Raw genomic sequence first — 25,219 nt, 5'->3', positions numbered from 1 at the left:
CAAACCTTCGCTTACCGCAGACCTATGGTAGCTAATTTATAAGAAAAATCAATGGCTATCTGCAATAACTGGCTATCTTGTGACACGAACCGTAAATACAAACAAACGTGGCAAATTAAATAGCTTTGTAAGTGATCAAGAGCAGTAAAACTTTAAATACGAAGCGAGGAAGGTGTTTTGCTCTAGGCACTAAACTGGTCAATGGTAAATAAGCGATCAATGGGTTCGGGGCAGCCCACCTACAGTGCCCCACTACCGCCCCCTCACTTCTTAGCATCCCCCCACTGCCACCCCCTGGCCTCTATGTCCTCCTGCCTCCTGCTTGCCTCTTAGAACCCCCCCCCCAAGTAATGCCACATCAGCTAGGGGGCAGTACTGCCCAAGGGTTTGTTTCTCACCATCAGAGCATGAAGAAGTCCCCACGCCTTTTCACAGAGACCCTTCTTGTAACCGTGGGGAATGACCTGTGTTCTTCACAGGAGACTCACCTGTATTCGCGGTGACTGCTGTCGTCTTGGTAGCAGTCGGTGGTGCAGTCGCACTGCAAAGGGCATCCCTTCCCGTACTCCGGGTACTGCATCATGTAGTCTTCGCCATCCACCATGTGATGGTTCTCGATCACTCTGCATCAAAGACAAAAGGAGGAGGGGGACGTTGCAGAAGTGGAGTGTATGGATCTGGGCTCTGCAAGGATTCGGGCCTGGAATAGGCCTGAACAGTGGCGTAGCAAGGTTAGGTGGTACCCAGTGAGGAAAATTTCTTGTCACCCCCCCCCAAACATTAAAATCTAGTTGGACTCCCAAGAGACTGCAATCTACTCACAGTATAAAAGGACTGGCTGTTATTTGCCCATTGTTATTGGCCAAAGCTGTTGAGCTTTTTGGGGGGTTGCAGGGTTTGGGTCGTGAGTTGATAGAGCTTCTGCTTCTCTCCTTCCCTCCACCCTTCACTTGTTTGCTCGCCTGCCTCCTTGGTGCTGACCTTTAAAGCCCTAAACGACCTCGGTCCAGTATACCTTAAAGAGCGTCTCCACCCCCATCATTCTACCTGGACACTGAGGTCCAGCTCCAAGGGCCTTCTGGCGGTTCCCTCACTGCAATAAGTCAAGTTACAGGGAACCAGGCAGAGGGCCTTCTTGGTAGTGGCGCCCGCTCTGTGGAACGCCCTCCCACCAGATATCAAAGAGAAGAACAACTACCAGACTTTTAGAAGACATCTGAAGGCAGCCCTGTTTAAAGAAGCTTTTGATGTTTAATAGATTATTGTATTTTAATATTCTGTTGGAAGCTGCCCAGAGTGGCTGGGTATAAATAATAAATTATTATTATTATTATTATTATTATTATTATTATTATTATTATTATTAACCCCATCCTCTCCCTGCCTGCATGCCTCCTCCAGCAGCTGGGGAGTGTGGGGCTGTTAAAACGAAGCGCCGAAAAACTGCGCAACTACCCCCCTTCCCCTGACGGCTCGGGGTAGGTGAGAGTCGCGGGTGGCTGGCGGGAACGAATGTCACCCCCCTCAGTGATGACACCCAGGGCGGACCACCCCCACTGCCCCCACCTTGCTCCTGCCCTGGGCCTAGGCAGGCTTCTGTCTTAAGGACACCTCTCTTGATGGGCTCAACCACACTTCCACTTGCCCTGTGTCTAGAAAGCATGGATCCGAGCAGTTTTCCCCTTGTCCTGCTCCCTTCCCAGGAAAAAACCCTCTCTTTATCTTTAAATCAGAACAAACAGCAATCTGTTGGAAATTGCTGTTTTCTCCGATTGAGCGCTAAAGAGTGGTTTTCCCCAGCGGGACAAGGGGGAATATGGATAAACTCTAAGAGTATAAAAAGAAAGAGAGAGTCAGCCTGAAAGTGGGGGGAAAGGTGAAAGAGTGAAGGAAGTATGGAATGTTTCAGTTTTTTGACCCGCGATGTTGTTTTCCTGTGCCCCCGCAAAGCCAATTTATTGTGGTTTCTTATTAACCAGGTTATGACAACTTTATCATCCCTATAAAATTTGTATGTAAGCAGATCACCCTATTGATTAGCTCAGAGAAGAGCCTGGCTGACGGGGGTGTTCTCCAATGCAATTGCCTTGTCTTAATAAACAGAGTCTTGAGCAGAGCTTTCCCCCAATCACAGTGCGAGGGCTTGATTTCTATTTCACAATGTGCAAATCTACACTCTCTCAAACCTTTTCTTATGCAAGGAACTCAGAGGAATATAGGAACCAGCAAGCACGATGGCATCACTTCCCCTTGCGGTTTATGAGTTTGGAGTGTGGGAGAACAACACAAAGCCAACGCAGAGTGAGGGCAATGCATTTTGTCCCCCCTCACTCTGAATGGGTGTACATTTACCCTGCTGCCATTTATAAAGGGTCCCCCCACCTTTGAACCCCAACATGTGCTATTCACAGCCATCTAATTTGCACTCCAGTTACCACAGGCAAAAGCCACGAATAGGCTTTACCGTGACAGCCATGCTTCCTTCCCTGCTTCTCCAGCCCACTGATGTCTCTGTTGTATTTTCTGAGCCAAATGGGGTTCATTTCCCTTAAAGCAGCCAATTATTCACTCGGTTTGTAATTGGGTTAAGCTCCCTTAGCGACAGAGATTAATGCTTCCTGGGCTGTGTCTGCAGGCTGCTGTGGCCTCCCCTTATAATTTCCCACTCTCAGCTTTTTCCCTGGGGATGCCAGGCAAAAGAGGAGTGAGTCAGTTTCTCAAAACCATTTGCCAGCCTTGATATTTATAAGCGCTTACGATTTTGCAAAGGCAGACACACAAAGGCAGAGGGCATGAGACTCCCATGTTTTTCCACGATACGGTTTGCTGGGGCTGCTACAAACCGATCGATTATTGAGCGAGTTCCCTATTCCAATCCAGAAATAATGTGGAAAGATGAACATAAGAAGGGCCTGCTGGATCAGGCCAATGGCCCATCTAGTCCAAGCATCCTCTTCTGACAATGGCCAACCAGATGACTACAGGGAACATTACTGCCTCCAGCTGTGGAGACAGAGCAGAGCCATCATGGCTAGCAGACACTAATAGCTGTCTCCTCCATGAATTTATCCAATTCTATTTTAATGCCATCCAAGTTGGTGATGAAATTTTTTTAAAAGGTATATATATATATATATATATATATATATATATATATATATGCAGGTTTTGTTGTCTTCGGGTGTCTTCCCGTGTAAGAGTTGGGGTGTCTAGGCGACGTTTCGACGAGGTCTCACTCGTCATCTTCAGGCTGGTGCTTTCGGCTTCTTGTTACTGGAACAGAGCCAGTTCTGGCTGTGTTCTGTTCCAGTAACAAGAAGCCGAAAGCACCAGCCTGAAGATGACGAGTGAGACCTCGTCGAAACGTCGCCTAGACACCCCAACTCTTACACGGGAAGACACCCGAAGACAACAAAACCTGCATTCCTGTACCCGTGAAAATCTACGAAAGCATATATATATATATATATATATATATATATATATATATATATATATATATACACACACACCCATGTCTGAGGCAGCACAGGAGGGCAGACCTGGAGCCATTTTGGTTCCCAAGCTGACCAAATGTTTTCTCTGCAAGGTCAAAGGAAAATGGAAAAGCCTCCTCATTGTCTTTTCGTTCACAAAACCTATCTTAAGGGTATGTCTGTGTATGAATAGGGTGAGCCTGTGACCTGGCTCAGGAACTAAGTATTTGTCACTACAAAAGACTGGCCAGGCTCCCCAATCAAGTAAGCATTAACAGGTAATCTGCCAGACAGGAGATAAACGACACACTTAGATTTCTGTTGTAGACCGCCCTTTCTGTGTTGTAGGTATGATGTGTCTGGGGGATGGTCTTGAGCTACACCCCTTCTGTGATGTATGTATGATGTTTCTGGGGGTGGTCTTGGACTCCAAAGCGGGCAATTTAAAATGTCTATATAAGGGCGGGCACACCTGGGTTCTGGGTCCTCCTCCTCCTGTGTGTGAAGTTGCAACAGTTCAATAAAGATCAGGCTTACTAGCTGCTTTGCTTCTCAATATTCTCTGGTTGGCCTCTGTTCTTTTCTCCGACCAATGGAGAACCTGCAAAGGACTCTATAAGGGCTCTTATGTCCCCCATAAGGGAATAAGGGCAGATTTCCGTTTATTACACAGACCATCACTGCCTCTTGGGGAAGTGAGTTCCATAGTTCAACTACGTGCTAAGAGGAGGGCACGCTTGGCAAATCCACACCGTGATCAACTCCCACCCGGAAACCAATGTCCCCACTGTGGAAGGACGTGTGGATCCAGAATTGGCCTCCACAGTCACTTACAGACTCATTGTTAAAACCGTGTTTATGGAAGACAATCTTACTCGGCTACGAGTGATCGCCAAAGAAGAGGAAGAAGTTGCCTTCAAACAACCATTCAACATTCAGCTTCATGAGAAATAGTGTTTTCAGAGAGCAAGAAAAACATTTCCTCTATCCACTTTATCCATGCCATGCATAATTTTGTAATACTAATATTTATTTAAATGCCACCCATCTGACTGGGTTGCCCGGTTTTTGGGCACCACACAAGAGCTCACCCCAAATGCACGTTTTTGGGGCGAGAGCAAGGTGTAGGGCATATGACTCTCCCAGCAGCACAACCCGGAAACTACATATCCCGGTTTTGCATTGGAAAAAGTTGGAAGGTATGATTAAAGTGATACGATACCCTGGACCGCACAAGCCGCTCTACCTTTTGCCCAAGTTCCCCATGCGCTCCAGTTCCCCCACCCAAATGAGGCCTTCCTGTGCAATGAATCAGCAAGCTCTATTCCTGTCCTCCTCAGTGACCTGGTTTCTTCTACGCCCTCCCCCAGTGCTGGCTAATGGATTATAATATGCGCTTTGCCGGCACGCCAGCTAAGTCACTATCAATCCTGGGAAAGCTCAGAAGCGTTACTGATGGAGAGGGCCTCTCAAGTGGGGGCAGGGAGGCCAAGCCGTGGTCCGTGAGGGCAATCAGTCCATCAGGAAGGGAACCAACCAGCTTGGCTGCATCTTGCTGTCTTCGAGGGCAGGGGGAAAGCAGTCTGCAAGGACAGTGAAAATGAGTTGCTGGGTTGCCTGACCTGGAAGCTTTCAAACCCAACTTTCTCCCTGACACGCTAGTTTTCTACATGCAAGGAGTTCTTTTGTGGGGGTGGGAATCCTTTGCCCTGACATGTTAGTTTTCTAGATGCAAGGAGTTCAGGGGAAACTAGGCTCTGTGGGCTCAGGCACACTGGAAACCAGGAGGGAGATATTAAAAGAGGCAGAGTTTGCAATGAGGATCCCAGCGCCTATACAGATATATAGAAGAGAAGAAGAAGAGTTTGGATTTGATATCCCGCTTTGAGACCCAAAGGAGTCTCAAAGCGGCTAACAATCTCCTTTCCCTTCCTCCCCCACAACAAACACTCTGTGAGGTGAGTGGGGCTGAGAGACTTCAGAGAAGTGTGACTAGCCCAAGGTCACCCAGCAGCTGCATGTGGAGGAGCGGGGATGCGAACCCGGTTCACCAGATTACAAGACTACCACTCTTAACCTCTACACCACACTGGCTCTATATATCAACAGGTGTATTCACATTGGCCAGGCAAGTAATTGCTACCAGCAATCCCTTCCTACTCACATTTGCCGCCCATGTTGGTCCTCGCGGGTGAGAACACCCTCTTTTTCCATCAGCATTTGCCGGAAGGTCCCCACTTTCTGACGGATCTCCTCTTCGGAATACCTGCCGTAGCAGACAAAGCAAAGAACGTGGGGGACAGAGTTAGTCAGGAATACTCGTGGTTTCATCCTCCCACCATTGCCCATTATTCAGTTGTGATTCCTGCCTGGTAGCAGGGTTGACTAGATGATGCTTAGGGTCCCTTCCAACTCTAAGGTTCTATGATTCGATGAATTTATTTTTTAAAAATTAATGCCCTTATATCCCTCCGGTTTTCTCCAAGGAGCTCAAGGAGGCGTGCAGAGTTCTCCCCCGCTACATTTAATCTCAACAACAACCCGGTGAGGAAGGTTGGTCTGAGAGAGACAGTGACTGGCCTGCCAAGGTCACCCAGTGAGCTTCACGGCCGAGTGAGAATTTGATTTTGGCTTTTTTGTGGCATCATCATCATCATCATCATCATCATCATCATCATCTCATTGCATTTCTTACCTGCCCTTCACTTCAGCGTCCCAGGACAGATCAGAACATTATAAAAAAAGAGTCATGTAAGGTAGCTAAAGCTTTCTGGGAAATGATCTATAATGAGTTGGGGGAAATGCTAAATATAACTTAAAAAAACAACAACAGAAGCTTTTCTTTTAGATAGAATTGGTGAAGAGGTACCCAAAGAATGGGGGGGGGGCTATTTATGTACTCTGCTATGGCTGCCAGAATGATTTACGACCAGAGATGGAAAGAAGAAACAACTCTAATGAAGGACGATTGGCAAAGAAAATTTATGGACTGCGCTGAAATGGCAAAACTTACCTGGAGAATAAGAAACCAAGAAGAGAGACTTTTTAATACAGAATGGGGGAAATGTACGGACTATTTGAAGATGTAAACAACTTAGAACATTAGCAGGATTCACATAAAAACATGCAGTAAGAATAACTTAAAGGGGATACAAAAGGAAAATTAGTAAATAAGTTTGAATTTGATATGCATTGGTAAAAGATATAAAATAACTAACCACAGAAAGGTGGGGAGGGGTTGAGGAGGATGTGGCATTGTAGATGGATTGTGTAAATACTCTCTTCTTTTCGTTAAAATGTTTGCAAAATGAGAAAATGATTTATTTTTATTTTTAAAAAAAGACTATTATAAAAATAGAACATTAAACTCAATTAAAAAAAATTACCATCCAAAAAAATGGGGTGGGTCCTAAAATCTCTTTCTCTCAGGTGGCCAAAGCCTGGGTAAAGATTTGCATCTTCAGCTTAGGGTGAAAGCCATGCAATGAATGTGCCAGACACATGGTAGTCGGGAGAGATTTCCACAACTGAGGGGCCGCCACAGAGAAGGCCCTTGTCCAGCTGTCACCCCCAAACTTCTGAGGGCAGTGGAACTACCAAGAGGGCACCTAAAAGTGTCCGTAGGGAAGGAGAAGGTATTTCAGATATCTGGGGGCCTTTCGGGGCTTTAGACACTAATGTGAGGTCCTTGAATTGGGCTTGGAAACAAACTGGCAACTGTCCTTCTGCTGATGGACAAAGACTCTTTTATTCTGACACACCTTTGGGAACTGGTTGTTGTTGTTTTTTTTAAAAAAGGAAAGGGATTTTATAATGCTCTGCTGTTTTTCTCATCTGTATTTCAATAGATTTGGGTTTTGTGTGTGTTTTTAACGCTATTTGAATTTAATTACGATTCGGTGATTAGCTTTTGTATTTTATCTGTGTTGAAAGCCAGTCAGAGGGGGGGAATCAATATAATGATGATGATGATGATGATAACTGTTTAAAAACGGGCGTTTGCTGAGCTCTGGCTACTGCATTTTGGACCAAGTCGCCTTCCAGGGCAGCCCCACAGAGAGCGCGTCACAGACAAATCTTTTGGAAAGATCAAGCGTGCTGCAGAAGCCCAGCCGGTCTCAGACATCTTTCATCTCCTTAGGTAGATTCATGCTTAGGCTCTCATGCAATTAAAAAAACCCAAAACAACCCAGGCATTTCAGTGGGGGTGGGGTGGGGAGGCAAATCTGACCAGGCACCTAGCATCCAGGGAGGGTTTTGTACTCATTCACACGGTGCGTAGTTAAACTATGGAACTCTCTCCCACTGGAGGCAGCGATGACCACCAACTTGGATGGCTTTACAGGAGGACCGGACAAAGTCATGGAACAGAAGGCTATTGATGGCGACTAGCCGTAACAGAAAGGGACGCGGGTGACGCTGTGGGTTAAACCACAGAGCCTAGGACTTGCCAATCAGAAGGTCGGTGGTTCGAATCCCCACGACGGAGTGAGCTCCCGTTGCTTGGTCCCTGCTCCTGCCAACCTAGCAGCTCGAAAGCACGTTAAAGTGCAAGTAGATAAATAGCGGGAAGGTAAATGGCGTTTCCGTGCGCTGCTCTGGTTCGCCAGAAGCGGCTTAGTCATGCTGGCCACATGACCTGGAAGCTGTACGCCAGGTCCCTCGGCCAAGAAAGGAGATGAGCGCCGCAACCCCAGAGTCGGCCACGACTGGATCTAATGGTCAGGGGTCCCTTTACCTTTACCTTTACCTTTACCTAGCCATGACAGCTCTGCTCTGCCTTTGCGGTTGGAGGCAGCAATGCTTCTGAATAACACTTGCTGGAAACTACAGGAGGATGGAGGGTTCGTGTGCTCTGGGAAGAGGATGCTGGAGTGAGTGGGCCATTGGCCTGAGACAGAAAGAGAGAGGAGGAGGAGGAGGGGGAAATATAGCCAGGGCAAACAGGTCTTCCTGCCCAGGTGCTGCTTTTTATCTCTGACGTTTGGCCTCTGTGCGAAAAGGGCCCCTTTGTTTTTCCTTCCCAATTGACTTAAGAGGCTCGGCCGAGTATTTATTGGGTGATTCAGCCTGGCTTCCACAGCTTTCATGGCCCATTAACTCTGAGTTACGGGCCAGCCAAAGGAGCTGGACGCTGCTCTCTGCTCGCAACCAGAGGCCCCCTCTCTCCGGCTGCCAGGCCTCAAGAGTCAGTGGGTCGATAGCTCAATGATTTATAGCATCGGGTGAAACATCCTGGAGAGGCGGGGAGAAGAGGAGATGGGGGGGTGCGCTTCCCTTTGTTTCTTTTGTGCTCTCGGAGCAGCTAAAGCACCCAGCAGCTCGGCAGGAGCTTTGCCAACCCCCTCAAAAAGAAACAGGATTCTGGCCATGCCCGTTGCTGCACTGAGCAGCCTTGCATAAGCCCAGCCCCACAATCCTGTCTATATTGCAGGCCAGGCTCTCTATCAGGGGAGGAGGAACGGGAGGTCAATGAAACAGCCACTGCTTTGCATGCAGAAGCTCCCAGGTTCAGTTGCCAGGTATTATTCTCATTACCATTATCAGCATTATCATTTTATTCTGAGCTTTTTTCCTTGCCTCGTGCCTCCTTCCCTGAGCCCGGGAAGCTTCTGCCCAGCTTAGGGAGGGAGGAGAGATGCTCTGGCCAATGTCTCAGAGCCCTCACTTGTGTGTTAAGTACCGGCACCTTCCCCCCCCCCCAAAAAAGCACTGATTTTATTATTATTTATAGGTATTTAGGTAAGGCAGGGGAAAGCTTCTGCCAGTCAGTGTAGACAATACAGAGCCAGATGGACCAGTGGTGTGTCTCAGGGCTCACCGACACTTACTTTGCCCTGTGCTTTACAGGCAGAGGTCGAGTTTTGTTCTGTTCCGGTGCTTTCCCCGGAAAAATCCCTGTTTTACTGCTGAATCGAAGCAAATGTAAATATGTAGAAAACTCAATTGCCATTGAGGTTTTCCCAGGGAAAGTGCCGGGATAGAAAACAAACAAAACCCAATGGAAATCCCAGATTTACACCTAGAAACATGACATGGAAGGAGGAGCAGGTGAGCCCTCAGCATAAGGCAGCTTACTGTGTTCCAGCTTCACACCCCGATGGGGTGAAATCAGCACAGCTGAGGACATTGAAATCCCAAGTCCTCACATAGCAGATAGACTGCTCTTGCTCAGAAGCTCTCGTGCAGCTATCAGTTCTGCCAGAGATGTTATGGTGTGGGTGCCAAAGGGGTTCCAGAGAGGGAACTTCTAGGGACGTCTAGGTAAAGGTAAAGGGACCCCTGACCATTAGGTCCAGTCGTGGCCAACTCTGGGGTTGCGGCGCTCATCTTGCTTTATTGGCCGAGGGAGCCGGCGTACAGCTTCCAGGTCATGTGGCCAGCATGACTAAGCCGCTTCTGGCGAACCAGAGCAGCACACAGAAACAGCGTTTACCTTCCCGCCTATTTATCTACTTGCACTTTGACGTGCTTTCGAACTGCTAGGTTGGCAGGAGCAGGGACCAAGCAACGGGAGCTCACCCCGTCGCAGGGATTCGAATTGCCAACCTTAGACCACAGCGCCACCTGCGTCTAGGGATGTCTACTCCCCAGTAATCCCCACTGAGTAATTTGGAGCTTACTCCCAGGGATGTGTTGGTATAGATGATGGCAGATGCAATAGATTCCTGTTATTTCGTTCAAGAGCAGGGCTGGTGTATCCCTACTGAAGCTGGACTGCTGTTATCTGGATTTCTCTTCCACTTCCCGTCAGTGAATGCACTTTCCTGTGTTAGGCTGTAGACACAGGGCCCACGGGAAGCTGCAATAACAGGGTCACCCACCCACTTGCGCCCACCCACAAGTAAATGTGCCTTTGGGTAATGCTTAGAGCCTGATCCTACGTGATGCTGAGCATTCCTTCTCATTTCTCGCCCCTTGGCAGCACCCTGGGGTTCCCCCCATGCAGGCAGAAGCTTGGGTAATGAGGCCATCAATAATTCTCCTTCATCTGCCTTCAAGGGATGCAAAGCATCCCGTTGGGAAGATATCGTGGTGACTCAGCTACGCTCAGTAGGGTATGTGGGCATGTCAGGCTGGGAGGTGAGCAGAGCCGGAGCCAGAAAGGTGGTGTTAGTACGGAAGTGCAATTTTTGCACACCTCTGAAATTTCGTGACGTTTCAGAATCCACACCTTTGCCTTCTAGAATGTGCCCAGGGGAAAAACCGGTTGCTCCTGAGAGCTCAGATGTAGCAGCTCATGTGTGGATTCACTTCACAGGCTCAGCTCCAAATCTAAAAGCCCCCTAGTTTGCTGCCCAAAATGAATGTTGCTGGGTATTTTTGATGATGCAAATGCAAATGCATTTGTTGAAAGAATTGGCTTTATATATAATCTTGGCAGCTTAATTAGTAATTGCAACTCAGTGGAAAACAGCCCCAAATCTTTCCCTGCGTGCTTGGTTCCACTCACTCTCTAATATACCTGCAATGGAGAAAATTATGCCTCATTTCACCCTTGACACTGGCTTTTGACACCTGAAGTGTATAATTTTAGGACCCACCTTGTTTTTATGATTGCCAATTATTTCGAACTGTTTTAAATGCTATGTTTTAATGTTGTAACACACCCTGGGACCTCAATGTGAAGGGAGGGTTAATCACCATCATCATCATCATCATCATCATCACCTGACATTTTGACAAAGGACTGGAAGCTCCAGACATTTTTTTATATCCTTTGTGACATATACAGAAAAAGCACCATTTTCAAGACAACCTTAGTCACACGCCTGGCAAATCTGGAACTACACTTGACAATCAAATGAGACAAATATTCATTCTTTATGTGAAGATAACGTTTATTCCTGCTTTTAACATTCATTGACTTGGACTTTGTCACTTAACCCATATGTAATTGTACTTTATGTGCCCATTTTAGGGTTTGCTTTTTCGTCTTTTAATTTTCTCTCTGTTTTATGTGCAGGTAGGTAGCTGTGTTGGTCTGCCGTAGTCAAAACAAAACAAAACAAATCCTTCCAGTAGCACCTTAGAGACCAACTAAGTTTGTTATTGGTATGAGCTTTCGTGTGCATGCACACTTCTTCAGATACGCTGAAACAGAAGTCACCAGACCCTTATATATAGTGGGAGGGTGTGGAGGGGTATTACTCAGAAGGGTGGTGGGAATGGGTGATTGGCTGATAGGTGTGGTAAACCTGTTGACGACTGTTAATGACTGCAATTGGTGTTGCAGGAAAAAGCAAGGGGTGAGATGGCTAAAAATAGCTATATCGTGTATAATGAGAAAAGAATCCAATGTCTCTATTCAGACCAGATCTTATACGCAGCATGTTATCAAATGATATAAAAGATCTTTACAAAGAGGAGGAAGAAGGAGGAAGTAAACCGCCTAGTTCAAATATTGATCCAGCTGAGTGACCTCATATCCCCAAATGAACAGACCCAGGGCCTCAGATCATCATTAGAGGCTTTTTCTCTGTGTGCCTCTTCCAAAGGAAGCGGGTAGTCAGGGCCTTTTCTAGTGGTGACCCCTCGGCTACAGAATACTTCTCCCCTAGAAGGCTTGCTTGGTGCCAATATTGCCCGCTTTTAGGCACCAGGCAAAGACATCCTCATTCTCCTATGCTTTTGGATTTTCACTTGCAGTATCGGGAAATTGATTTAACGTCTGATGTTTTACAATTTTCATATGTAAGGTCCTCTTTACGCATGTTCAGAGGCACCCATCTCTTCATTTGTCTCCGGTGCAGGCCTGGCCTCTTTCTGTTCACAGGAGTGATACTCTGGCTTTGCAGCTGAAGACAATAATGCTTTGAATACCAATTGCTGGGAATCGCAGGTGGGAAGAGCGCCATTGCACTCAAGTCCTGCCTGTGGGTTTCCCACGGGCATCTGGCTGGCCACTGCGAGAACAGAATGCTAGACTAGATGAGCCTCCTTTGGCCTGACCCAGCCTTCATACGTTATGCCTTGGACCCACCCAAAGGATGCCCCACTTTTCCTCCTGCTTGTTGGAGCGGAGGAACAAACTGATCTGAAAAGGGGCAGCTTCCATTCATTCTCCTCTCAGGCAAAAGCCCTGTGTGGGTTCAGCTTGGCATCCGAGGGCTCTTGAATATTTCATGGTCTCCAGACGTGCTCCGCCGTTCAATAATTGAGCAGTTCACCTTGAGTGTCGGCGCTCAGGTAGTGCGGAAGAGACTGCCAGCTCCTTCCCCCGACACACAAACACGGCTACCTATTTTGCCTTGTTTGCTGCTACATTGGGTAGTTTCCCCACCCCCAACTCTTTCTCGGGAGGAGCACTGCATCACTGCAACGCACAAAGCCCAGCTCTTCATTTCTGCGTAAATTTCCAACGTGCGATGCAAAGAATCAGAGGAAGCCGCTTCGGACCATTGCAGCCTACCCAACTCAGGATTGTACCGACAGGTATGATATGATAGGGACACGGGTGGCGCTGTGGGTTAAACCACAGAGCCTAGGACTTGCTGATCAGAAGGTCGGCGGTTCGAATCCCTGCGACGCGGTGAGCTCCCGCTGCTCGGTCCCTGCTCCTGCCAACCTAGCAGTTTGAAAGCACATTAAAGTGCAAGTAGATAAATAGGTACCGCTCCGGCGGGAAGGTAAACGGTGTTTCCGTGCGCTGCTCTGGTTGTCAGAAGCGGCTTAGTCATGCTGGCCACATGACCCGGAAGCTGTACGCCGGCTCCCTCGGCCAATAAAGTGAGATGAGCGCCGCAACCCCAGAGTCAGCCACAACTGGACCTCATTTTCAGGGGTCCCTTTACCTTATGATATGATAACCATATTCAAATATCTAAAGGGCTGTCACAAGGAAGATGGAGCGAGCTTGTTTTCTGGAGCATAGGACTCAAACCACTGGCTTGAAGTTACAAGAAAGGAGGTTTTGAGTAAACATCAATAAGTGCTTTCTGACAGCTGATTGACAGTGGAATGCATTCCCTTGTGAGATGGTGGGCTCTTCTTCCTTTAAAGCAGAGGTTGGGTGGCCATCTGTCATGGAGGCTTTAGCTGCATTGCAGGGGGTTGGACTAGATGACCCCTGGGTCCCTTCCAACTCTACAATTCCATGATTCTATTATTCTGTTTTATGGTTTCAGGTAGGAGAAATCCCCAGTCCTACCTGGAGATGCCTGGGACTGAATCGAAGACCTTCTGTCTGCAAAGCAGATGCTACAGCCCTTCCTTAATGTAAACACCTGGAGCACAGGAACATAAGAGTCAGACCATGGACCCATCTCACTCAGTATTGTCCACATGGACTGGCAGCGCCTCTCTAGGGTTTCAGTCAGGGGGCATTCCCAGCCCTACCTAATAATAATAATAATAATAATAATAATAATAATAATAATAATAATAATATATTATTTATTATTTATTATTTATTATTTATTATTTATTATTTATTATTTATTATTTATTATTTATTATTTATTATTTATTATTTATTATTTATACCCCACCCATCCGGCTGGGTTTCCCCAGCCACTCTGGGTGGCTTCCAACAAAGTATTAAAATACAGTGATCTGTTAAATATTAAAAGCTTCCCTAAACAGGGCTGCCTTCAGATGTCTTCTAATAGTCTGGTAGTTGTTGTTCTCTTTGACATCTGGTGGGAGGGCGTTCCACAGGGCGGGTGGATGCGGAGGAATGAGAAGAGCCAAAGGCCGCCAATTCCAGCACTGACCCACAAGATACCTATGGGAAGCCTGCAGGTGGAATATGAGCATAACAACTCTCTCTTGCGCATGATCCCCAGCATCCTGCCTCTGATGATGGAGGACACAGCCATCCTGGCTTATAGCCATTGATAGCCTTCCCTATCAACTTGCCCAAGCCTCTTCCAGAAGCCACCCAAGCTGGTTTCTGCTGCATCCAAAGGGATGGAAGGATCCAGGGAAATCAGCCAGGTAGCGTTCCGCCTTACCTGTCTCCTGGCACACATTGCCCATGGGGATGGCAAAGGTGGTTTGTGTTCCAAAACCAGCCTGGAACAGATTCAGATCTGGGGCTCACGTGTTACCTGAGCACAGAGTTGCATCATTTTCCCTGTCTCCAAAAGCACACACTCTCTGAGCAACAACAGAGGTTGGAATCAATCTCGGGGGGGAGAAAGGATGAAGTCTGTGTCATCTTGCACATCTGGTCAGATCTTGCGCTGATGTTTTCAAACTCTCCTGTGTTTCTGCTATTGGTTTGCACAGGGAATTGGAAGTCCCAGATCCCACCAGCAAAGCTAGCAGTATAGCATATATGCTGATATGGATTTGTAAGATCACAAGAAGCTCCCTGCCAGATGCAGGGCTGGACTAAAGCTTTTTGAGGCAAAGGATAAGATGCCCCCTCCCAACTCAATTCCTGTGTACAGGAGCTGACTGGACTAGCAGGTGGATATTATTTCAACACTGGCAGGATATAGGTGGACCAACAGGTTGATTTCAATTTCTCCCTTTTCACTTCAGTTTGCTAATTTTTCAGATCAGGTTTTTATTTATTTTTTCTTTTAAAAAGAGTCCTCATCAGCCTTTAAGATTAATTTCTGCTAATACACACACACTTGACTTTTATTTTGCCTAATATGGTTTTTTTTCCATTTCCCCCTAATATAACAATGATAATTTGTTGTATTTATTATTGCTACATAAAATGTCTCAAAGAAGCTTACAGTTATAAAAGCATACAAAGTGCTAAATTTAAAATACATAAAAAAGAGATAACATTTTCAACTAAAAGTGCTCATCCTGCACCAATATTTAGAAGGACCAACACTTCCCTGTCCTCTCCCTGGAGCCTCACTTCTTGCAGTGAGGGAACCGCCAAAAGGCCCTCGGAGCTGCACCTCAGTGTCTGGGATGAATGATGGGGGTGGAGACGCTCCTTCAGGTATATGGGCCCTTCCCTGTTCGACCCCCTCCCCAGCACCTGAAATTCTCAGATAGACTGCCATTAAATATGGCAGCTCCATTCAGTTCTCATGGTTAGCAGCTGTCGACAGTTCTAGCCTCAATGCATTTGTCTGCTCTCATCCGGGCTGGCAATTACGGTGACAAAGTGGCAGGGAGAGAGACGCGTTTGCCACGGCACACGGCTTGAATGAGTAAAGGCTTTTTGTGCTGGTCCACCAGCTTCCTGGCGCCCGCCCCCCTTTCCCATCTCTCTGAAGTCCCACGACATGAAAACAGTCTGTGGCTTCGAGATGCTTCAGGACGGTTGTCAGATGAAAGGGAGCCGGCAAGGCGAGCGGCAGAGAGAAAAAGCAGGAACCAACAGACTCGTTAAATCATTGCCTTTTGAAATATACATCAAAATTCAACAGCGGAAAGTAAAATTCAAAGGAAGGCAGATACAAAGGAACAGACGCACTGTCAGTCCCTGAGCAGCAGAGAGTCTGGGGGTATCAAGAAGGCCTGGGCTTTTAGAAGCTGGTGCAGCGTGCAATATGAGTTATGAGCCCGGAAGACCTGCATTCGAATCTTACCACGACAACAGATGCGCTGGATTACCCTAATCGAGGCACGGAAGCAAGGTGGAAAGCTGGATACACAGAAACCTGCTTGCTCTGCGCTGGATCCAAAGCAGTGACTAATGGAGAAGCAGGAAGGTTGGGGAGTTAATACTGTGAGCCCCTCCATTCAGTGCTCAGGTTGTATATCTGTATAAATAAAACCATGCATCCTAAAGACACCACAGTCTCCGCTGACCTTCGTTCCGAGGAAACTGAACCTGGGCAGATGCCTGAAACCTCTGGAGTCTCTCGCCACTCAGAGATTGGGGTGGCATGTGACACTCGCAGCGCCACTGATTGTGGGGGTCAAGCAATGTGTGTGGCGCTGGGAACTACCTTTTCAGAATTTGCCGTGTTGCCACAGGTAACCAAATCAATCTTTCTGCGTATATTTTTGAAACAACAGTCCTTCCAGCTGCTGCAGTTTTAAGGGGGACACTGAATGGGGGGGGGGAGGGCTATAAAAGCCAACCCCAAAGTTTTGTATAACAATTTTGTGGCGTGTCCACCGGGAGGGTCCCTAGGCCCCACCAAGAGCCACAAAGGAAGTAATTCCTTTCTTTGTTTCCGATTCAGGGTTGTTTCCTTCCCGCCCTCAAAAAACCCCAAAGCCTCCCTCTGCAAAATAAACAAACAGCTAATGAGAAGCAAGGGGGCCATCTGCCGCCTCCAGCATGGCCCAATCCCTCTGACGCCCAGCCCGCCGCCAAGACCATGCCATGAATAATGCTCCACTGCAAATATTTGTCTTCTCCAGCAGGCTCTCCCATCGAAAGGGAGGCTGCTTGTTTTTCATTTTCACAGAGCTCTCAGTGGGGGGGGGCTGTTTCTTATGGGGCTCTGTCTGGGGCTGGATTAATCATTACGGGAAGGGAGGGATGGTGCAGGATTAGGATTGTTTAGAGCTTCCTTTTGTGCCAAGGAGGCCCCTGCCACAGTATGTCCTTCAAGCTGTCCAGAGCTATTGGGTGTGTGGGACAATCGTCCCAGGTATTTGTGGGTGTCCATGAAAGAGCATGGCAAAAATTCTTCAAATAAATACAGAAGGTCCATACAGAAAATAAAATACGTATTTTAGGAAACCTCTCAACTGGCCCTTCTAGTCCAGCACCCTCTTCTCACAGTGCTAACAGGGTAGTGGCTTTTCCACTAAACACAAGGACACCGCTTTATAGCAAGGAGTTGGGTGCGAAAGGGAATAGAAAGCTGCCATTTATCTGGGACCAACAAGGTCCTGTTATTTGATTGCTGGATTTCCAGTTATATTTAAAAATAAACCACAAGGGAGACAGGAAGGGACTTTGGGACAATGGTTGACTCCGTAGGAGGTCCAGACCGGATGGGTTTCTCTTCGGGAAGCTTGCCTTTGGTTTATAAAAAGTCCCCAGAAAAATTCTTGTGTGCCATATTTCACCTGACTGGAATGGAACCAAGGCCTCCACATAAGGTGTAGCAAAGAGTTATTTGCTCTGATTTCAAAGTGAATCAAGCTGGATTTACATGCAGATTAGGACTCAGCTCTTTGGAAGAGTATTCAAGTCTCCAAATATTGCAAGGTAGATTTGTTTTTTTAAAAAAAGCAACACACACACACACATTCTACAAACATGCATATTTTAGGGGGAAATCCAAGGACAAGTGTAAAAATGTGTATTTTAACGGGGGAAATATTTATTTTCAGAAGAATAATCTCCACAGAAGAAGAAGAAGAGTTTGGATTTGATATCCTGCCTTTCACTCCCTTTAAGGAGTCTCAAAGCGGCTAACATTCTCCTTTCCCTTCCTCCCCCACAACAAACACTCTGTGAGGTGAGTGGGGCTGAGAGACTTCAGAGAAGTGTACCTGGCCCAAGGTCACCCAGCAGCTGTATGTGGAGGAGCGGGGAAGCAAACCCGGTTCATCAGATTACGAGTCCACCGCTCTTAACCACTACACTACGCTGGCACTACGCTTCCTGAATATTAGTTGATTTGATGGCACAACTTTACAGTACTTAATACATTATTTTAGGCATTTTAGAATAATTTATTAAAATGCGTACAATAAAAATGCCTTTTTTTTAAATCCGCAAAAATAATGGGACGGGTCCGACCCGTGATTAAGGGCACACAAAACAGACCTAGATCCATCCATTCCTAGCTTCTTCCTCGGTGGATCCTGTCACTGTGGAGGAAGTGAAACTGACCAGCCCAACCCACCAGAGATCACTGCTACAGTCAGAGTCTGAGTCACAGACCAGCTGGGTGAGCTGGGACCAGCTGTTTCTCTTTGTCAGAAAGAAGGATCTTACGTCACGCTATCGCTGTCACCTTCTGCTATCCAACCCCCCAGCACGGAAATCCCTATGAGTCATCCATCCCTTGAAGTACCAACAGGATCAAAACAGAACCACCTGGGGACTTGAGCTTCCATTGCTAGGGAGCAGACCGTCATCCATTCTGACCCTCTGATGACCCCACTTTCTTGGCTGCCCTCTCAGGGACGAAATTCACCATCAAATAGGATCGCACCCTGCAGTAAATGTAAGACATACAAGGCTATGGCCCATCTAGTTTGAATGGTGGGTTGGCAAGCACTTCAAATGCATTTGGGGAGCGATTCGAGAATGATCAAAATGGCAGATGGTCCAGTCCTTGGGGGACCATATTGTCTCAGACGTGCATGTTTTACCAGCGATCAAACCGTACCTTATTCCCATGATTATACACACACACACACACACACAGAGGGAGGGGACTAATTTAAGCATGCAAAATTTAAGCACCATTACCACTTCAGACTACAGCCGAGAATGTTGTGTTCTCTGGACACAATCCTCTATCTGGCTCGGAGGGACAGGAGACATTACCACTCGGGGTGACGAGAGGGGAGGGGAGCTGGTACAAATTACTGGGACCTGGTGGTCTGGAAGGGGACTCAGGACCCGACTATCTTGAGTATGTTTTACAGGCATCTCGCCACTTATGTGTGGTCGTGTATACGTGGTCGCCTGGAAATCAATCAATCAATCAATCAATTCAAATCTGGAAATGGCAGGAGAGAGCTGGAAAGTCCTTGTGGCTCATGAGACTCTCCCCAGAGCCCTAAGAGGATGCAAGTGAGTCAAAAGTCCAGAAATAAAGGTTTAAAAGGCTTTTTAAAAAAAGAACCTGTGGGTTCCAAAATGGCGCACAGAGTTTTTACAGCTGCTGCAGTATCTCACTCAGCAGCTGTTGGACGGAAAGCTGTATTGCTTGGTTGCGCTGTTGCCTGCCCTTTCTGGTTATCTGGAGGCAAAAGTGCAGTATAAAATAAAAATGTGTGTCCAATGCCTCTTAAATCGCCCTAGTTCCCTTCTCTGATGAGGCTCCCCACTTAAGTGCATTTCACTGATGTGCCCAGGTGCCCAGAATGTAACCCCGGCTTAAGTTGGGAGTCGCCTATCTATAATTCTTAACAAAATATGCACTTCATATTCAATACATGTACAGCTCTGAACAGCAGCTTGCGAACTTGTGCCATGAGACGAACATTTCTGAGTATTTCCAAGTCTCTACGAACATTCGCTCCTGCACATTGACAGTATGACAGCTAAGCCTCAACTTGTTATACACAATCACGTTTGTAGGTTGTGCGATACACATAATACTACTGTGGTTAGTTCGGCGACAATCATGCTGGTGCTTAGATTATTGTTATTAGTCATTGGATTGCAATATTGTCAACAGGTGCAAATATTATCATATTCCTTATTAACAAAACTAAGACTGTTATGTTTATTTTTATCTTGTGTAAATATTTTTAACCAGTTGGCCCTTGTTGAGAGGCCCCCCCCCCAAAATGTTTACCGGGGACTGAACTTGCTCACACTTCATCAAACTCACCATCCAGGCCAGAAGATGTTGCCCTATCAGGACTCCTCCAACTGAGAAGACATTTCTCCAATTCATCACCTCCGTACGGCAGAAACTAGCCATTACAGAACAGGGCAAAAGAGCAGTCAACTCCTCAGAGCAGGTGGGGTGAATAAGATGTTCAGGCCGGCTTGCCCTCAAAAGGCCTCAGCATCTCACTGGGGCAATTACAAGTCCCCAGCCAGTCCCAGCAAGCACAGCCTTCCGAGAGCCCTCTGGGGTCTGGTCCTTGCCAGCTGGCCTGGTGTCCACTTGGCCTCCCCTGGAACTGCAAGCCAGAAGGAGACAGGACAAGCAGAGGCCGGTGGTTTTATACTCCCTCCTCTGTAGCCCATATTCAGAACGGAGGCACCTCCCGACTCTAGCAAAACAATTCCAATCGTCTCAGAGCTGTGCATTGAATGTGCGCAAGTGTGGGTTCAGATGCACATCTCACAACACTGGTGTTGACGGCGATAATTAGAATGATATGCTTTTGTGCTTCTGTTTTACCGGTCTTGGGTTGTATTTTTGCTTTGAGGATATTGTTTGCTTTTATATTAGAGGTTTTCAAAACGTTAAGAGGTTTACAAATGTTCTAAACTAAGTCAATAAATAGAATTGGAATAATAATAATAATAATAATAATAATAATAATAATAATAATAGCAGCCAGCAGTAACATAATAGTTAGAGTGCTGGACAAGGACCTGGTAGAGACCAGGGTTCAAATCCACATTCAGCCATAGAATCATAGAATCATAGAGTTGGAAGAGACCACAAGGGCCATCGAGTCCAACCCCCTGCCAAGCAGGAAACCATGAAGCTCACTGGGTGACCTTGGGCCCGGCGTTCACTCTTAGCCTAGCCTACCTCAGAGGGCTGTTAGGAGGATAAAATGAAGAGAACTATGCATGCCACTTTGAGCTCCATGGAGGAAAGATGGGATATAAATGTAGTGGTAATAGTAGTAGTAGCAGCAGCAGTCAATGCATAGTAAATGAATGCTGAGCTCACCCTTGCTCCTCCATCATCTCCTGCAACTCCATGCATTTCAGCTCCACCCGCCGCTTCCTCTCGTGGTCCAGGATCTCCCGGTGAGCCTTCTTCACCAAACCGGCCTCCACCAGCCTCACCTCGTCCTCTGGCTTGTGCCATGTGCCCGAGGCCCCCGCCTGGGGGAAGCCGTTGGAGGCCTCCTGTGGAGAAGGCATCCTGGCACCGTTGTTGTAGAGAGCCATGAATGCCAGGTGTCTATTTGGGGGTGGGCCCTTCTGTAGACCCTGTTGAGATTGAGGAAAGGGAGAAAGAAAAAAACATGCTTATTTCTGCATCCTAAAACACAGCAGGAGCTAAGCGAAAGGCCAGTTGCTCTCTTACTCAGAGGCTGTGGGAGAGCAGCATGCTAGGGACCAGTGAAGTTTCTCAGGAGGCTCGCTTTTCCCTCCTCCCTCCTCCTCCTTTTTTCTTGTGTGACTTGTCCCTTTTTTTTACGATTGTGAGCCAGTGGGCAGGGGAGTGACTTAGGATTGCTTTTCATAAGCCGCTCTGAGAGCCTTTTTGACTAAAAGGAGAGGTACAGGTGATGTGAATAAATAAACAGGGAAACATCTGGAGAAGAAGGGTGTGTGATATGAGGAGTCCCAAGGGCCAGACAGAAAAGCCTAGAGGACCACATGTGGCACTTGGGCCTGAGGTTCCTCATCCCTGCCTTTCACAAGCCCATTCAGCCCGGAGCATAAAATAACCCAACTTCACCACTGAGGAGCCTGAGGTTCTACTGAAGCCCCATTGAGGCCTGAGATCCACCAAGGCTCCATTGAGGCCTGAAGTTCCATTGAGGCTCCACCAAATCCTGACGGTCCTCTGAGGGCTCCATTGAGACCCAAAGCTCCACCAAGGCTCCACTGAAACTTGAGGCTCCATTGAGGCCTGAAGTTCCATTGAAGCTCCACCAAATCCTGACAGTCCTCTGAGGGCTCCATTGAGACCCAAAGCTCCACCAAGGCTCCATTGAAACTTGAGGCTCCATTGAGGCCTGAAGTTCCATTGAGGCTCCACCAAAGCCTGACGGTCCTCTGAGGGCTCCATTGAGACCCAAAGCTCCACCAAGGCTCCATTGAAACTTGAGGCTCCATTGAGGCCTGAAGTTCCATTGAGGCTCCACCAAAGCCTGAGGGTCCACTGAGGCTCCATTGAGACCTGAGGCTCCACTGAGGTTCTACTGGGTCCTGAGGCTGCTAGTCCCCATCCTTTCACCACTGGCTCAGACTCTGCAGCCAGACTGTAGTGGCTGGATTGGCGGCATGTCTCCCACCGCAGTGGCCAGCCACGGCACTGCTGATTAAAGGACTTGAGCAATTGGAGCAGCTCCTAATCAGAGGAAAATTAGGCTGGGGTGTGTGTGTTTTCTCTCCCCAGTTCCTGAACCTTGATCAGGATTCCTGTCCAGATATCAGAATATTTAACGCCAGTCCTGGCTTGAAAGTGCAAGCAGCTGAGATACCCTGGGGGGAGTTTGCCCTGGCGTTTGATGAGCCTCTTATTAGGGGCAGCGTAATTGCTTGTATCTCACGCATGGCACACACGCACACACACACACACACACACACACACACACACACACACACACACCGCTCTGGACTCTACAGAAGACAAGTTGCCTCATTTTCCTCCTCTTCTGCTTTTGCACAATCAAGATGCTAATTTGCCAGCTCCATCTTCCTGCGTGCAAAAGTATTGGCGGCAGCACTGGGGTGCGGGAGAGAGCGAGCGAGAGCGGGAGAAGAGAAATGCCCAATAAATAAGCGTATGCACCGGAGGGACTGGCGGCTTTGAACGCGACGAAAAACACCAATTAGGCGGGAAAGGAGTGACCCAAACAGTGTGTGGCTTGCAAGGGAAAGAGGATCTGAGAATATAACTACCACCACCCCGGTTCTATTTTTAATCTGGAACATTGCTCCATAGCTCCCCCCCCCCCACTTCCCTGCAGATCAGTAGCTTTTGACAGGGTGGGCTTTGGCAAGAGGAAGGAAGGGCTTGGCTCAGGAAGAGAGCATCTGCTTTGCAAGGCATCTCCAGCTAAGGCTAGGAGAAAAGGCTGCCTGACATCCTGGGGAGCCGCTCCTGATCAGTGTGGACGATACTGAGATAAATGATTCCGTTGAACATCGGAAGAGCCCTGCTGGATCAGACCTATGACCCATCTAGTCCAGCATCCTGTTCTCACAGCGGCCAAACAGGTGCAGGAGTGGACTTTGGCCTTCCAAATTCCAGCAGAGACAAAATCCAGCACCTTCCGTTCTGTGCGTGCACTACGTCATGGGTCAGCAAACTAAGGCCCGTGGGCCGGATCAGGCCCAATTGCCTTCTGGACCCAGCCCGTGAACAGTCTAGGAATCGCCACGTGGATCTCACGTTCTTTCCCTCTCTCACACACGGCACAGCCACCACCACCGCCTCCTCCCTCCCTCCTCCTGGCTTCTCCCTGCCCTGCCTAGAGGAGGAAGGGGGCTGGGATTTGTTGGTGCCAGCAGCAGCAGTGCTCGAGCAGCCGCCATTTTAAGCAGCCCCTCTCCGAAGTCCTTTCACACGCTGCTCATCATCCTGCCGCTTCTGCTGCCAGCCCCGGCCGCTCGCAAGACACAGGTAAGCAGCCACCGGGGCTCATGGTGCTCTTGCATCATTTATTTAGAATCATAGAATCATAGAGTTGGAAGAGACCACAAGGGCCATCGAGTCCAACCCCCTGCCAAGCAGGAAACACCATCAGAGCACTCCTGACATATGGTTGTCAAGCCTCTGCTTAAAGACCTCCAAAGTAGGAGACTCCACCACACTCCTTGGCAGCAAATCCCACTGTCGAACAGCTCTTACTGTCAGGAAGTTCTTCCTAATGTTTAGGTGGAATCTTCTTTCTTGTAGTTTGGATCCATTGCTCCGTGTCCGCTTCTCTGGAGCAGCAGAAAACAACCTTTCTCCCTCCTCTATGTGACATCCTTTTATATATTTGAACATGGCTATCATATCACCCCTCAACCTCCTCTTCTCCAGGCTAAACATGCCCAGCTCCCTTAGCCGTTCCTCATAAGGCATCGTTTCCAGGCCTTTGACCATTTTGGTTGCCCTCCTCTGGACACGTTCCAGTTTGTCAGTGTCCTTCTTGAACTGTGGTGCCCAGAACTGGACACAGTACTCCAGGTGAGGTCTGACCAGAGCAGAATACAGTGGCACTATTACTTCCCTTGATCTAGATGCTATACTCCTATTGATGCAGCCCAGAATTGCATTGGCTTTTTTAGCTGCCGCGTCACACTGTTGGCTCATGTCAAGTTTGTGGTCAACCAAGACTCCTAGATCCTTTTCACATGTACTGCTCTCAAGCCAGGTGTCACCCATCTTGTATTTGTGCCTCTCATTTTTTTTGCCCAAGTGCAATACTTTACATTTCTCCCTGTTAAAATTCATCTTGTTTGTTTTGGCCCTTTATTTTTTCAAAATAGAGTCTGCCCCCCCCCAAGGTCTGAGGGACAGTGGACCAGTCCCCTGCTGAAGAAGTTTGCTGACCCCTGCACTACGTCATAGTTGTGGCACCCTGCAGCACCCCCTCGGCTCAACGCCCAGTGTTGGGGAACCAGCCACGCTGCCCTAAATCTGCCAGATGCTGCAAAGGGAAACCCACAAGCAGGATTCGATCACAAGCACATTCTCCCCTCCTGCAGTTTCTAGCAATGGGTATTCCAAAGCATCACTGCCTTTGACTGTGGAGGCAGAGCTTAGCTATCATGGCTAGTAGCCATCAGCTGCCCTCTCCTCCATGAATTTGTCCAGTCCTCTTTTAAAGGCATCCAAGTTGGTTGCCCTCATTGACTCCTGGAGGGGTGAGTTCCATAGTTCAACTAGTGTATGTGCTGCACGAAGACGTCCTTTCTTTTATTTGTCCCCTGAATCTTCTGACCTTCACTGGATGTCCTCGAGTTGGTCTGACTCAGTGTAAAGAAAGGTCCTATTTTCCTACGAGCGGTTTATTCTGTTTCCGTACCTGTGAGTGTCTGCATTATGTTTGCATTTTCATACAACTTAAAAGCCAGTTCCAGGATACCCAGAAGAATATAGCCCAGGTTTAGCATTCATTTCCATGCTACTCGCAAATGGATTGTTTCTGGAAGCAGTGATGTGGAAACGAGCGCTAAACTTGTGCCATATTCTGCTATATTACTGGAAGTCGCTTTTCCGTGGAGTGAAAGTTCAATCAGCTCCCGCCCGGGAACCAATGTCCCCACTGTGGAAGGACGTGTGGATCCAGAATTGGCCTCCACAGTCACTTACGGACTC

At 47.7% G+C, this 25,219-nt stretch overlaps 1 protein-coding gene across 2 annotated transcripts in view; it reads right to left on the bottom strand.

Annotated features, from left to right (window-relative positions):
* SRRM3 (serine/arginine repetitive matrix 3) overlaps positions 1–25,219 on the bottom strand; it is a 107,966-nt gene that overhangs the window by 35,153 nt on the left and 47,594 nt on the right. For both annotated transcript variants that reach the window (XM_081173011.1, XM_081173012.1), the window contains exons 3-5: positions 20,900–21,165; positions 5,641–5,742; positions 489–623 (exon numbers count right to left, since the gene is read on the bottom strand). In XM_081173011.1, coding sequence (XP_081029137.1) covers positions 489–623; positions 5,641–5,742; positions 20,900–21,123 — 461 coding nt within the window. In that variant the 5' untranslated portion in view covers positions 21,124–21,165. The remainder of the gene's footprint in view (positions 1–488; positions 624–5,640; positions 5,743–20,899; positions 21,166–25,219) is intronic.

Source organism: Podarcis bocagei (genome assembly GCF_964188305.1).
Source record: "Podarcis bocagei genome assembly, chromosome: 15".
Lineage (NCBI taxonomy): Eukaryota > Metazoa > Chordata > Lepidosauria > Squamata > Lacertidae > Podarcis > Podarcis bocagei.
Note: the sequence above shows the minus strand (reverse complement) of the source record. Positions and strands in the feature narration are given on the sequence as shown.